Source organism: Pelodiscus sinensis, chromosome 1, assembly GCF_049634645.1.
Source record: "Pelodiscus sinensis isolate JC-2024 chromosome 1, ASM4963464v1, whole genome shotgun sequence".
NCBI classification, from domain to species: domain Eukaryota; kingdom Metazoa; phylum Chordata; order Testudines; family Trionychidae; genus Pelodiscus; species Pelodiscus sinensis.
Window position 1 is genome coordinate 64,577,648 of NC_134711.1, and position 12,258 is coordinate 64,589,905.

The 12,258-nt window shown below is 42.3% G+C and overlaps 1 protein-coding gene across 3 annotated transcripts in view; it reads right to left on the reverse strand.

Moving 5' to 3' along the window:
• Nucleotides 1–269: 269 nt before the first annotated feature.
• The window catches only part of PTPRB (protein tyrosine phosphatase receptor type B), a 100,900-nt gene continuing 88,911 nt past the window's right edge, over nucleotides 270–12,258 (reverse strand). For all 3 annotated transcript variants that reach the window (XM_006121563.4, XM_014572792.3, XM_075931769.1), the window contains 7 exons: nucleotides 11,152–11,228; nucleotides 9,943–10,077; nucleotides 6,869–6,991; nucleotides 6,507–6,670; nucleotides 5,806–5,941; nucleotides 2,018–2,138; nucleotides 270–918 (listed from right to left, as the gene is read on the reverse strand). In XM_006121563.4, coding sequence (XP_006121625.2) covers nucleotides 896–918; nucleotides 2,018–2,138; nucleotides 5,806–5,941; nucleotides 6,507–6,670; nucleotides 6,869–6,991; nucleotides 9,943–10,077; nucleotides 11,152–11,228 — 779 coding nt within the window. In that variant the 3' untranslated portion in view covers nucleotides 270–895. The remainder of the gene's footprint in view (nucleotides 919–2,017; nucleotides 2,139–5,805; nucleotides 5,942–6,506; nucleotides 6,671–6,868; nucleotides 6,992–9,942; nucleotides 10,078–11,151; nucleotides 11,229–12,258) is intronic.

Sequence of the window (12,258 nt, forward strand, 5' to 3'; positions counted from 1 at the left end):
AATAATGATTTTATTTTTAAAGAGTGATAGAAATGGCCAGATTTTGCATCCTCATGGAAATAAGTGTCTGCATGTCAGTCAGGGTGAATGCATGTATAGTTTACTTATTGTCTTAGGCTGCTATATGCAATCATTTAAGAATACATCAGTCATGTCGGTCAAATCGTAATCTAACCTCCCATCTGAGTAACAGAAAAGTTCTATTCAACTATAAGGCAACATATTGTTAATGTTTTCCATTGACATTCAGGTTACAATGAGACAGTTGCTCACAGGGAAGTGGATGCTGTTTTATTTGGATGTTAATGATTTTTAAATAAACGGTATATGGCAGTGACTTGGCATTTTGGATTGCTTCCATTCTGATCAGATCACAAGCAATCAATTTAAAGTTTAGCATTTCTATGTAGGACTACTATCCTTTATCTAATATGTTGCATATTTCATCTTGTGAACACTGAATCAGCTAAAAGGCTGGCTAGGCTTAATGGGTTTTCCTTGTATATTAAATGCCAATAGATAACCTGCTCCAAACTCAGCAGTTCTTTTTGACACACAGTTTAAAATAGTTTATGTAGAAAAGTTTCTAATAACTTTAGCATGGAAAAATAGTATTATCTGAAGCTTAATATTCATATAAACATTATAGAAAAAATACATATTTACATAACACCAAAATACAATTATATACAATAATATCTGTTACACTTAAATTATATATCTTTTAAAAAAATCACCAGACCAATAAATTATACACAGCATCAATAGAAATGTCTGGCTCCTCTTTAGTGCATGAAACACTCACTCTCTCTCAAACACACACACACACTCACTCACTCTCACTCACTCACAAAGTTAACAGATCTGATCACAAAAGCAGGTGTCTGTTACATTCTTAGTGCCTCGAATAAACCGCATCTGGAAACAAGGAAAATAGATTAGAAAAATCATCAGTCCATATTATTTTTATTGCGAGCAGATGACTATTGTGCTTGGAGAAGTGGCAGAGTACCAGCACTGTCTGGAGACTGGTATCAAAAAAGGGAGACACTGAACAAGTTTCCATTTACACCCCACCATTACACTTCAGTCGTGAGTTGTACAACTCTTGTTATTTCACTCCTTGGCCTCTCATATGTAGAGGAGGGAATCTGATCACCAAATTCTTTTCCACTTGGAAAAAGAGACAGGCTTTGAAAACAGATCATCAACAATGGAAAGCAAATGTCACTTGTCTCAGTTACAAGTCCCCTGTGTTGTACTAGAAATATAGATGAACATAAAACATTTTCTGTCTCCCAACAAGCTCATAAGTAAAACAGACCAGACAAATGTAAGATGTAAGAACATTACAAAGGAAACCAGGAGGAGACAGTTGCTGAAATGAAGTAGGAAGCAAATATTTTTCGGAGGAGTGAGTTTTAATAAGAAGAGAGGGTTGGAGACTGTTCCCATCAGAGGGAACAGCTTAATAGTGTGTGTGTACGAGCATGAAAGCAAGATCAAGGAAATAATAAGGTGATGGCACCGGGAGGTGTGTAAGGTATGAGGGAGCAGTCTAGGAGGAAATGAGATCAGAGAAGACGTAGGTAGGTGCAGCTGGGATTTAATGGAGAAGCCAATGGAGAGGAGAATGAATTGGGAGAGTGACAAGAGAGGAAGTAGGGTTGCCAGGTTTTCACCCAGACAGTCCGGTATTTGTGGTCCCTATCTACTCGTCAACTTTGTTTCCCCCTTTTTTCCCCCCTCAACTTTGTTCCCCTGTGGTTTTTTTTTTTTTTGCTCAACCAATTATTTCCTGCCATGTTTGGGATTTTTTGTGAAAGTATCTGGCAACCCTAAGAGGAAGACAACTGTAGCACCAGCATTTTGGATAGAGTGGAAGGGAGAAGAGGTGAGACGAGAGAAAGTCTGTGTTAGGAGGTTATAATAACCCAGGCAAGAGATAATGCAATTTGTCCCTGGCTATTAAATTGTGAATCTGAAATGTGGTACAATTCAATAACTTCATCCCTACCTCTGTGATACTCTGGATTCACATTTTCATATATTGGAAACAAGGGATTTTCTTGTTCACTGCGTAGCTTTCTTGCTCTTAACACGTCTCTCACACACTGATGTAAATAGACATATTGACACTGGAAAAGAGGGAGGGAGGTATCAGAAATGAGTGAAATCTGAAAGGGAGTTAGGAGAGTCTTACACACTCAGGTGCCACTGAATGCTAAAATATGGAGTGTTTTGAAACACCTTTGTTCCAAGGGAGAGAAAGAGCCATGTCAGTTGTTACAAGAATGTGATCTTTATAAGACTTTTATTTGAGCAGGGTTTGGAAAATTCTCCACTTGGTCATTTTTCTGCTGGGAAAATGGCATTTTGTTGGAACTTAAATCCTTGTGGAATCAGCTACGTTTCTTTTGGAAAAGAAATGTTAAAAAAATTTCCAAAAGTCAAAATGTTTTGTTTTGACATATTTGGAATGAAATGTTTTAATTTTTCCATACAAAAATGGATTTTTAGTTTTGAAATAGCTTTTATTTTATAATGTTAAAATAATGAAAACTAAAATACTGAAATCAAAATGAAATATTTCCATTGACCTGAAAGTTGATTTAAAAAATCGTTTCATGGGAAATTTTAGAATTATTTATTTTCATTCTGATTCAGAACTAAACACATTTTGAAATGGCAGAAATTCCTGTGACATGGAAACCCGGGTCTTACATAACTCTGATAATTATAGTAGCTTTTGAGTACCCTTGCAAAACATTAAGCCTCATGTAACATAATGAAGTAAGGCCTAGTCAAGTATGTTTTTTTCCATCTGTGCATGAAATACATTTTTCTATGTGCACTAGGGATGTAAAGGAGAAGTCGACTACCCAAGAAGCCTATGTTTATCGGGTAGTTGAGTTGACTACTCATATCCTCCCCCTTGCTGCCTCTGATACAGAGGCAGTGTGTGCGGGTGGGGGGGCGGGGAGCAGAAGCTGGTGCTGGGGAGGAGCTGGCTTAAAAGCCAGTTCCCCCCCAGCACGCTCTCTGTGGGGCTGCCCCTTCCCCTTTCACCCCTGCTGCTGCCTCTATCAGAGGCGAGGGAGCAGGGGCTGCTTTGCAGCAGCAGTCCTTATGCACTGGGGGTCCCAGAAGGAAATTGGGACCTCCCGTGCCCAGGGACTGCTGCCATGAAGCAGCCCCTGTCCATGGTGACCTAGCCACAGGCAGGAGCTGCTTCATGGCAACAGCCCCTGTGCTCAGGAGGCCCCAAATCCCCACTGGAACCCCTATGCACAGGGGCTGCTGCTGGCTGGGCAGGCAGCCCGGCTCAGTTCCAGCTCCTACTGCCTTTTAAATTGCAGAGTTGCAGCATGGTTGGGTCCTGCGCCTGGTGTGAGCCAGAACTGAGCTGGGCTGCCTAACGACTAATCAAACAGTTGATAAAAATTCTATCAACTACTCGATTAGTTAAATACCTGCATTTTAACAATGCTAGTGTGCACTAAGGCATGTGCAAATGTGCACCACCAGTAGAAACAAAACCTAGCTGTGGGTGCTCTGCTCATCAACTGGGCAGTATCACTGGGCAGTGAATCACTCCTGAGCGACCACCCATGCGCTCAGGTTACAGGGAACTGTGGTTACTCCTATGCTGGGCAGGGAAGTGTAGTTAGACCTTGTTTATACTGGACATGGAAAGCCTCTGGGACCCTCTTCTAACAAATTATATTTCTGGTAAAAACCATTCATATTGAAAGAATCAATGTTCTTTCCCTCGCCAGTCCTGACAGGACTTAAAATGTGCTAGCAACTGGTTTATTAGACTGTGATATTGCCTGTAAGCCAAGTGAACTGTATTGTTTCCTGTCTAAGGACAGTGTTTGAATAGTTTACTAGAAAGAAGCTACAATGTCGTTCTTGATCAGTGTGGACAGGACCTAAACTGATATGATCTGCTACTCACCCCGGTTGTCTCTGCTTATGCATGAACTGCAGATTTGCTACATTTTACCATTCTCTCAGGGCAGTGACCACAGGAACACTAGCATTACATAACAAATGTACTATAGTATCCATAGACAAAGATTTTAGTGAATGCCTCCTCATACTAAGGCTCTTGCTTCTAACTTTACCTTGCCTTAAAGGCGTCCTTTCCCTTAGGAAACACAATTGTTTTTTTCAGTAATTTCTCTTCATTTGCATAGAAAGTTTAATTGTTGCTCTGCCCTCTCTTTAGGAAAATTACAAAATCTGCTGTCTCCAGGAAACAGAATTCTGCACCCTACACACTTGCTCAATGAAAATCTGGGCTGGGCAAAGTATCTACAGTTAGCAGATATTACTAAAGGCTCCTGCTGTGAATGAAATGTGGCAGCATTCCCCTGCCAGTTAGGCAGCTGTTGCGAACACTGCCTGTCGTGCTAACCACCAATTATTCTCTCATTGTATCCTGGTCCCTCTCCTGGCAAACATTTTACCAGGGGGCAAACATCTGACTGAGACCACATGCCAGGCTGACATTGAAGCTCCACAACCAGGTCTGGAAAACTCTGACTTTGTGCTAACTAGAGTGCTTTAGTGATTAGTGAAATAAAAAGCAGAGTCTTCTCAAACCCATGTACTGCTCTTTTTTTTTTTCAGACATCAGTGAACTTAGCCATCCACAACATAGCCTCCAAATTGCAACAAAGAGCTACACTGGCATCAGGCTGCAGCTCCGATTTCTCTATTAACAGGTTCCACAGCGACAATGAACAAGCTGCCTCCATTACTCTATTATTAGTCCCTGAGTTTTTAGCCACCATTCTCTGAAAGTGGTTTTCCTGCATTTTTAAAAGCACAGAAGACGTGTTTGTCCTGTGCTAACAGAATAGATGCAGTGCCTTCTGCTTGACGGGCAAGAGCATCATTTCGGGAGGGTGGGGATGGAGGGCAGCAGCCATGAGCTCTGGGATGTGGCTTGCTTTTCATCCAATTCCCCGGATGCTAAGGGAGTGAGGGGAAAGTGCTTGGATTCTGTGCATGCCTCTCACACCTGGCTGGTGAAGAGAACTCACCAGTCAGGTGTGAGAGGCATGTATGGAATACAAGTACTTTCCCTTCACTCCCTTAGCATCCCAGGAATGGGATGAAAAGCAAGCCACATCCCAAAGCGCATGGCTGCTGCCCCCCCTCCCAAAATGGCGCCCTTGATAACGGATTAGGAAAAGACTGATCTTCCTGCCCAATAGCATAATGAAAGATGGACATGTCAGCCCAGGAAGTACAAGGACACCACACAGCTGCAAGGTCAGAGTGCTACCGTTTTAAATAATAAACAATAATTATCTCCATCTTCCACTGTTTCCTTCCTTTATGGCTTCCTATCTGTCCATCTTAGTGCCCATCCCCAATGTACTTAAAAGCTTATGTTACTTCCCCACCTTCCCAAATTATTTATCTAATTCAGTAACTCCAGTGTGATGTGCTGTTAAAGGTATCTGCATTACGTTCCAAGGGAAGACAGAGTTCTAGGGAGCACTTTATCCACCCCTGAACTGCAGAGGCATTTCTAAGATTGGTATAAAATTTCATGTGTAGAGGCCTGATCCAGCTCCATGGAAGGCAATGGAAAAATATCCCACTAGCTTCAGTAGGAATTAGATCAGATTCTCAGTGCTATCGTACCTGTTAACTATCTTACAGTGGTGCCACAAAGCCTAATTTATGAACAGTTGTGAAGTGATTTGAGATCCGCAGAAGAGACACTCCGTGTTCCAACTGTTATTCTTACATGAATGCTGAAGAGGTGCCATATCCAAAGCTTACCTCTGTCTGAACCATGTGAACCCTGTGAAGCCTTAAATCATGCACTGCTCCATAAATATCCACTGAATCTTTAGAGTCTAGTTGCTGAAGGATTCGATCCAGCGCAATGAATGTGCCTGTCCTACCAACACCAGCACTGAAAAGATATGGAAAATACAAATCCACTGGGTCAAAGCTCTCGCCATATTTACATTTCATTCAGGCAAGGGACAGGTGAGCATTGCTATTACTCCACCATGATCTTGGGGTTCACTGCACTAGTCAAGTGGCAGCTCTAGGATTTCAGATGGCAATAGTTTACAGTGGAGGTAGATTCTTTGTTTCGAGTGATGGAAGAGCTAGTTGCGATATCTTCTATTGTCACTATGGATCAAATTAGGTTGATAGTTCAATATATCCAAATCTTTTTGTAAGGAGCCTTTAAAGCTGTTTTCTTTCTAGAGGTGAACCTGCAGATTCAGATTATGACCTGAATATAGACCCAAATTTTGTAGTTAACCCACAAAGCTTTAAAATTGGGGGGAGGGGGGGGAGTGGTGAGTCGTACACTGCTCTGGATCACCTAGCTCAAAATGCCTATTAAAGCCTGTGGCCATAGACATTTAAGTGAAAGTTATTCCCCGAGAGACACCAACATTAGAGATCTTTTAAGTGTATTTTATAAAACTCCTGAACTCATGGCATCCAGCTTTCATTTATACCTGCAGTGCACAATGGTTGGTCCAGTGTCTGGCGTCCTGTTGACATAATCCCTTACAGTTCTTACAAACTGAATCAGGGACTGGGTAGTCTCTGGAACTCCATGGTCTGGCCATACTGTGTAATGAAAGTGACGGATGAGCCTCTTTGAGTCAAGCTGCTCTTCCTGTCAGATCACAGAAATATGGAAAATCAGAAAAGTCAAGAGGCAGATGTTCTAACATGCCAAGTCTTTGTAGTGAACATCATGCTCTGTTACAGTTAGCATTAGGGAACAGGTTACTAGTGAGCAATCGGGATGTGTGAGGTTTAGCCACGCTAAGATATCCTAACAGATTTTTTTTAAAATAAATAAATAACATACACTACAAATTTTAAACTCCCTTATTGTCCATTCTGGAAGCACTGACTCTGACAACATCTCAACTATTAGGTCTCCGTAATACAAGGAATCCCGGTCCAGGGGCCAGTAATGATCACACTTCACCTGTAAGGACAAAGAAAAGAGTGTTTCAGTAATAATAAGAGCTGGAGCCAACCTGTCATATTTAAACAACTTCAGATCTGCTCATTTTTTGCACAGAGTTTCTAAGAATCCCCCACTTCCAGGAAGGCAAGAAGGAGACACACACCAGCTGATGGACAATTAAGGCAGCTAAAATAATTCATATGAACATGTACTCAACAAAGGATCTAAGCAGGTGCTTAAAGTATGCAAGAGGTCCCACTGAATAGTTAGGCAACCCTTAAGTATTTTGCTATGTCAGGGCTTCAACAGCAAAAGGCATTTCCACATACAGTTTAAGGATGTTAAATTGAGGTTAATTGACTAGTTGAGTAGTTGATGGAATTTCCATCGACTACTCGACTAGTCGATAGGCACTTCCACATTCCTCCTCTGAAATGTACAAGAGTTCCTTCTGGGGCTTTTGTACATTTCAAAGGAGGAATGCAGAACTGTGTGCGCAGCCCGGGGCCAGCGAGAAGTCCTTCTGACTCCATGCTGCAGGCGAGTGTGTCTATTTTGAAATGTACAAGAGTCCCCAGCGGGGGCTCTTGTGCATTTCAAAGCCACAGCATCCTCATGGAGCCTGGGGTCAGCGGGGGACTCAGAGTCCTCCGCTGACCCTGGGCTCCATGCTGTGCTGCATGCCACGCAGAGCCAGGGGTCAGCTGGGGAGCTCCTAGCTGACCCCAGGTTCTGAGCAGCATTTCCCCAGAACCCAGGATCAGCTGGGGAGTCCCCATCTGACCCCATCCCCAACAGTGCTGGCCCTTTGAATACCGCTCAGTGTTTCAAAGGGGCAGCGCTGCACAGCTGATCCCTGGCTCAGCTGTGTGGCGCTGCCGCTTTGAAGTATCCCTTCTCTCCCCCCATTTGTTGCCTCTATCAATTACTCCATTGTTTCTCAACCTTTTTTTTTTATGAAGTACCCCTCTAAAAAAAATTATAAGTACCCCTAGTACCTACAGTTTTCAGACACACAACATTTTTTTCTACCATTGCAACACATTTCTTTAAACAACTTAATCATAACTGGGTGGGCGATGAAATTTTTGGACGTAAAAAGTACAAAAACAATAAAGTGCTGTAAAATTTAAAACAAAAACTTAGTTTTCTCTAAATTTCAGTTGTGTTGACATATCCCCAAGACTTCTCTTGAAATATCCCTAAGGATACTGGTTGAGAAACATTGGACTAGTTGACTAGTCCTTAACATCTTTAATACAGTTATCATTGCTTGCACTCTTTAGACTGTTTAAAACAGAGTTTGCTCTGGGCTGATTCAGGCTGTCTCTGGACTATAACCCTTTTTTTGGTAAAGGAATGTAAATTAGGCACATAGATATTGCAAATGAAACCGGGATTTGAATTTCCTGCGCTTCATTTGCATAATGGCAGCCACTGCTTTTTTTTTTTTTTTTAAACGGGGCTTTTTCGAAACCCCTCCCAGCAGTTTAGTCAGGGCATTTTCGACAGAATGCCCGATTTTGAAAGATCACTTTTTGAGACATACAGGATCTTTAGAAATGGGACATTTCTGTCAAAAATGCCCCCATCTAAACTGCCATTTTTAAAAAAAAGCCCCATTTCGAAAAAAAGTGGAGGCTACCATTATGCAAATGAAGCATGGGAAATTCAAATCCTGGCTTCATTTGCAATATCGACATGCCTAATTTACATCCCTTTATCAAAAAAAGGGATGTAGTCTAGATGTAACGTCAGTGAACCAGTTCTTTTTTCCTGGAGGCTGCCATCTTGTGTGCTAAAACCTTAACTTATTAAAACACAATTAACTCTCTAGCTCTTCAGCAATTAAAAGACAACTGTACACATATGATCAGAGTATGACCAAATCAGTGATGCCTACCTGAGTGTGACATCAGTTCTGAAAGCATGCACTCTTTTATGCATGATAAGAATATGTTAATTATAAAGCTTATTGTTTGCAGTGTAAATGTCAACACTGTTAACTATTTTACTGTTGATCAAAGCACATGAAAAGAAGAGAGATGATCATATTACGAAGATCAATTGTGAGTAGATTTTTATTTTGACAGCTCAAAAAGATGGATCTTGGATTATTTCTTCTCATGCCTCCTCCCAGTTCACTCTCTGGTTTAAAGCGTGATTGGGAATACAGGATAACTGCCCTGGCTTGTCACAAAACACTTGCCTCTGTACCACACATGGATGCTTTTATGGTGGCTCATATTCTGATTACGGCACCATACGTTTTATGAGGTTGTCATGGACAATCAAATAACTAAGCATAAGGCCCTGAGATGTTTCATATTGTAATATACTAACCGTAAATAAATAGATGATGAAGTACGTGTGATACATGGACCTTATCTCATGATCTTTATTGACTCCCACCTTTGTCCTCCCATTTGTACATTGTTATTCCTTGCAACATTATGTCTATCCACTGGGTCGAGAAGCCCTTATGTAAATAGTCACAAACAAGCCGCTACATGTGATTACAGTTGTAGAATCAGGCCTTTATAGATTGCATAGTCTTTGGGTAATTGTTTTATTTACTTCTTAAGTGCTATGCATGCCTAAGACTGTGGTTTTGCAGTAGGTTTATTCTTAGCTCTCTCACTGACCTGCTGAGTGACCTTGGATCAGTCACTTCACCTTTCTGTGCTTCTGTTTCCCCACCTACCCTTTTTCTGTCTTGTCTGTATATACTGCAAGGGTCAGATGTTTAAAGGTACCTAACTCCTACTGCAATCACAGGGATTTAGATGCCTAAATAGCTTCAAAATCCCAGTTCTAAGCTTGTAGGGGCAGGCACTGTTTCTTACTAGGTGTCACTTGCCATAATGGGACCTTGATCTCAGTCAATATTTGTGGGTGTTAGTATCATACAAATAATAAATACAACATTTAAAAATAGAAATTAATAAATAAGAAACCTCGCTACTCACTCGGCCCTTCTCAACACACTGGGTTACCATGACAATATTGTGAACGTTCTGTTCCCATGCCATCTTCCAGAAATCATCTTTGGTGCCAGGCAAAGGGCCCTGAGTCGCAATGTATTCCCTGCGAAAATTATTGCCCTGCAAATCCAGGAAACTCCAGTTAGTTTCTATAATGCCAGAGAAATGGACCTTATAGCAACTGCAAAGAAACCACCACAGAGAGGCATGAGCAAGTGAAAAGACTCACGCCTCCCCAGCAGCAACCAGGCAGCGTGTCAGGGCCAGGAAGTGTGAGCCCCTTCAACTGCTTCTATTCAAAGGGCTCACACTTTCTCCACCTCTAAATAGAAGCAGTTTGAAATTCCCTGGCTCCCAGGCAATTTGTTAGAGGGAGGGCCGGGAACCGCAGTGCAGGCTGTATAAAAGACCTAGGCGGGCTGGATCCAACCCACTGACAAGTTCTTGCCCAGCCATGGCCTAACAGCTAAAGACTCCCTAAGCTCTGGGAGCAGAAGACTGGTAGGAGCAAAGAGAAGAAAGAGAATGTACCAGTGTATATAAATACTGCTGGAAGGGATTTGCTAGTCCCTTCTGCATTAGTTAGAGATTTTTCATCTTTTTATTATGTCTAGCATTGCCCTAGGCATTTTGAACCATCGGGTAATTGTTTTGTTTTACTATTTGCCATTAATTAGCTGAGTGGTGGATTGAAATCTGGATTGTTAGGCTCCTGCTATGATCAATCATAATTCTCTGGCAAAGGGCACAGTTGTAACCTCCACCAATTTCACCATAATGCATGGAGCAAGCCTTTTCAGGATGAAGCATGAATCCATACATATGATCTCACGTGCAGTGATAGCTGGGCTTATTGCAGAAATTGTATAAAACCAGTGACCTTTGAAAAGGTGTTGTTGGCCAATCATAACTGCAATCCTATATGACTCTAGCAATCCAGGGAAGTGGCTTTAGGAGCCGAGTCAGTCCCTGTTATCCGTATGGCAATGTATGGCATTCAGACATGGTCTTTCAGCACACACACCAACAGTTCTCAGACTTTTTACTTAAAACCAATGAACATATGGAAGTGGGGGAGGGGAGGGAGAGAGGGAGAGGAGTCCTAAGAAACTAGCCACATGTTACGTTTCACAGCAGGGTGAAATTACCATTGGTGAGACAAGGACTATAAAAAATATCAAAGAGTCAACTTACTGGTATGTAGCTTGCATTAATATAATCTGAACAAGGATCATCATCTACATTGGAAAGCTTCACTCTTGATGTATCATCTGAGAAGAAATAAATGACAAGAGGTTTATAACTAGCTCTTGATTTTGCATCCCTTTCATATAAACAGAAATGCACCTATGCAAAAATACCAACAGCGCTTCTGCAGTCAAAGTGCGAAGGTTTGTTTACAAATGATAACAACCCACATTTGTACACACCTTTCACCCGGGGGGTCCCAAGCATATCAGAGCTGTTGAGTGAGATTGTATGCAAGGGGCACAAGGAGCTAGAATCACAAAGATCCACTGGCACATAGGCATCCCAGTCCAAAACATAGGTACCAGTGATACCCTGAAAACATAGGTACCAGTGATACCCTGAAAATACTGCTAAGTTGCTGCCTACTCCAGTAAGCGTCTATGTTTCAGACATGCCCATTCCCTTGTCTTTCAGGAGAATGGTCTGGGTTTCATCTGCTAGGGCATGGGTTTCCCTGGCTCATGTCCCTCATGTCAGGAGAGGGTATATGGCAGAAAATCCTGAGTGAAGGGAGGTGCCTGCCTCTGGGCTGCCCACAGTAGAGGACCATATCAGTCGGAGTTAGGTGTCTGCCTTTGTGAATCTTGGCTCTGAGTCCTGCCTTCTTCCTTTTGCATGACACTGATGGTTTTACAAGATCCCTGTGTTAGGTGCCTACCTCCCCCTCCCCGCATTGATAAGGAGCCTAAGTATCGAACTCAGGATGGAGGATTCTGCAAGGTGGCAGGGCACCTAGTGGTTAGACACTGCAATACCTAACTACCTTTGTGTATTTAACCCATGGGAACGCCCTCCATTTTTTCGCAGCTGAGCGCAATCCTGTTGCAGTGCACAAGCTTCTTCCTGGCTAGCAGTTGTGTAAGTGTAAGTTGTGTAAGTTGTGTAGCTACTTGACAGAGATAGGGAGTAGGAATACTTCCCCCCATGGCATAGCCAGCTGTCTGAATGCTGTCTGACTGAGCATTCCTGCTGAGTCTCTGGCTGCAGTGTTGCCCTTCCAGGAATCATAGTGCCCCCCCCTCCCCCCCCACACACTCTGGGTACTTCCAT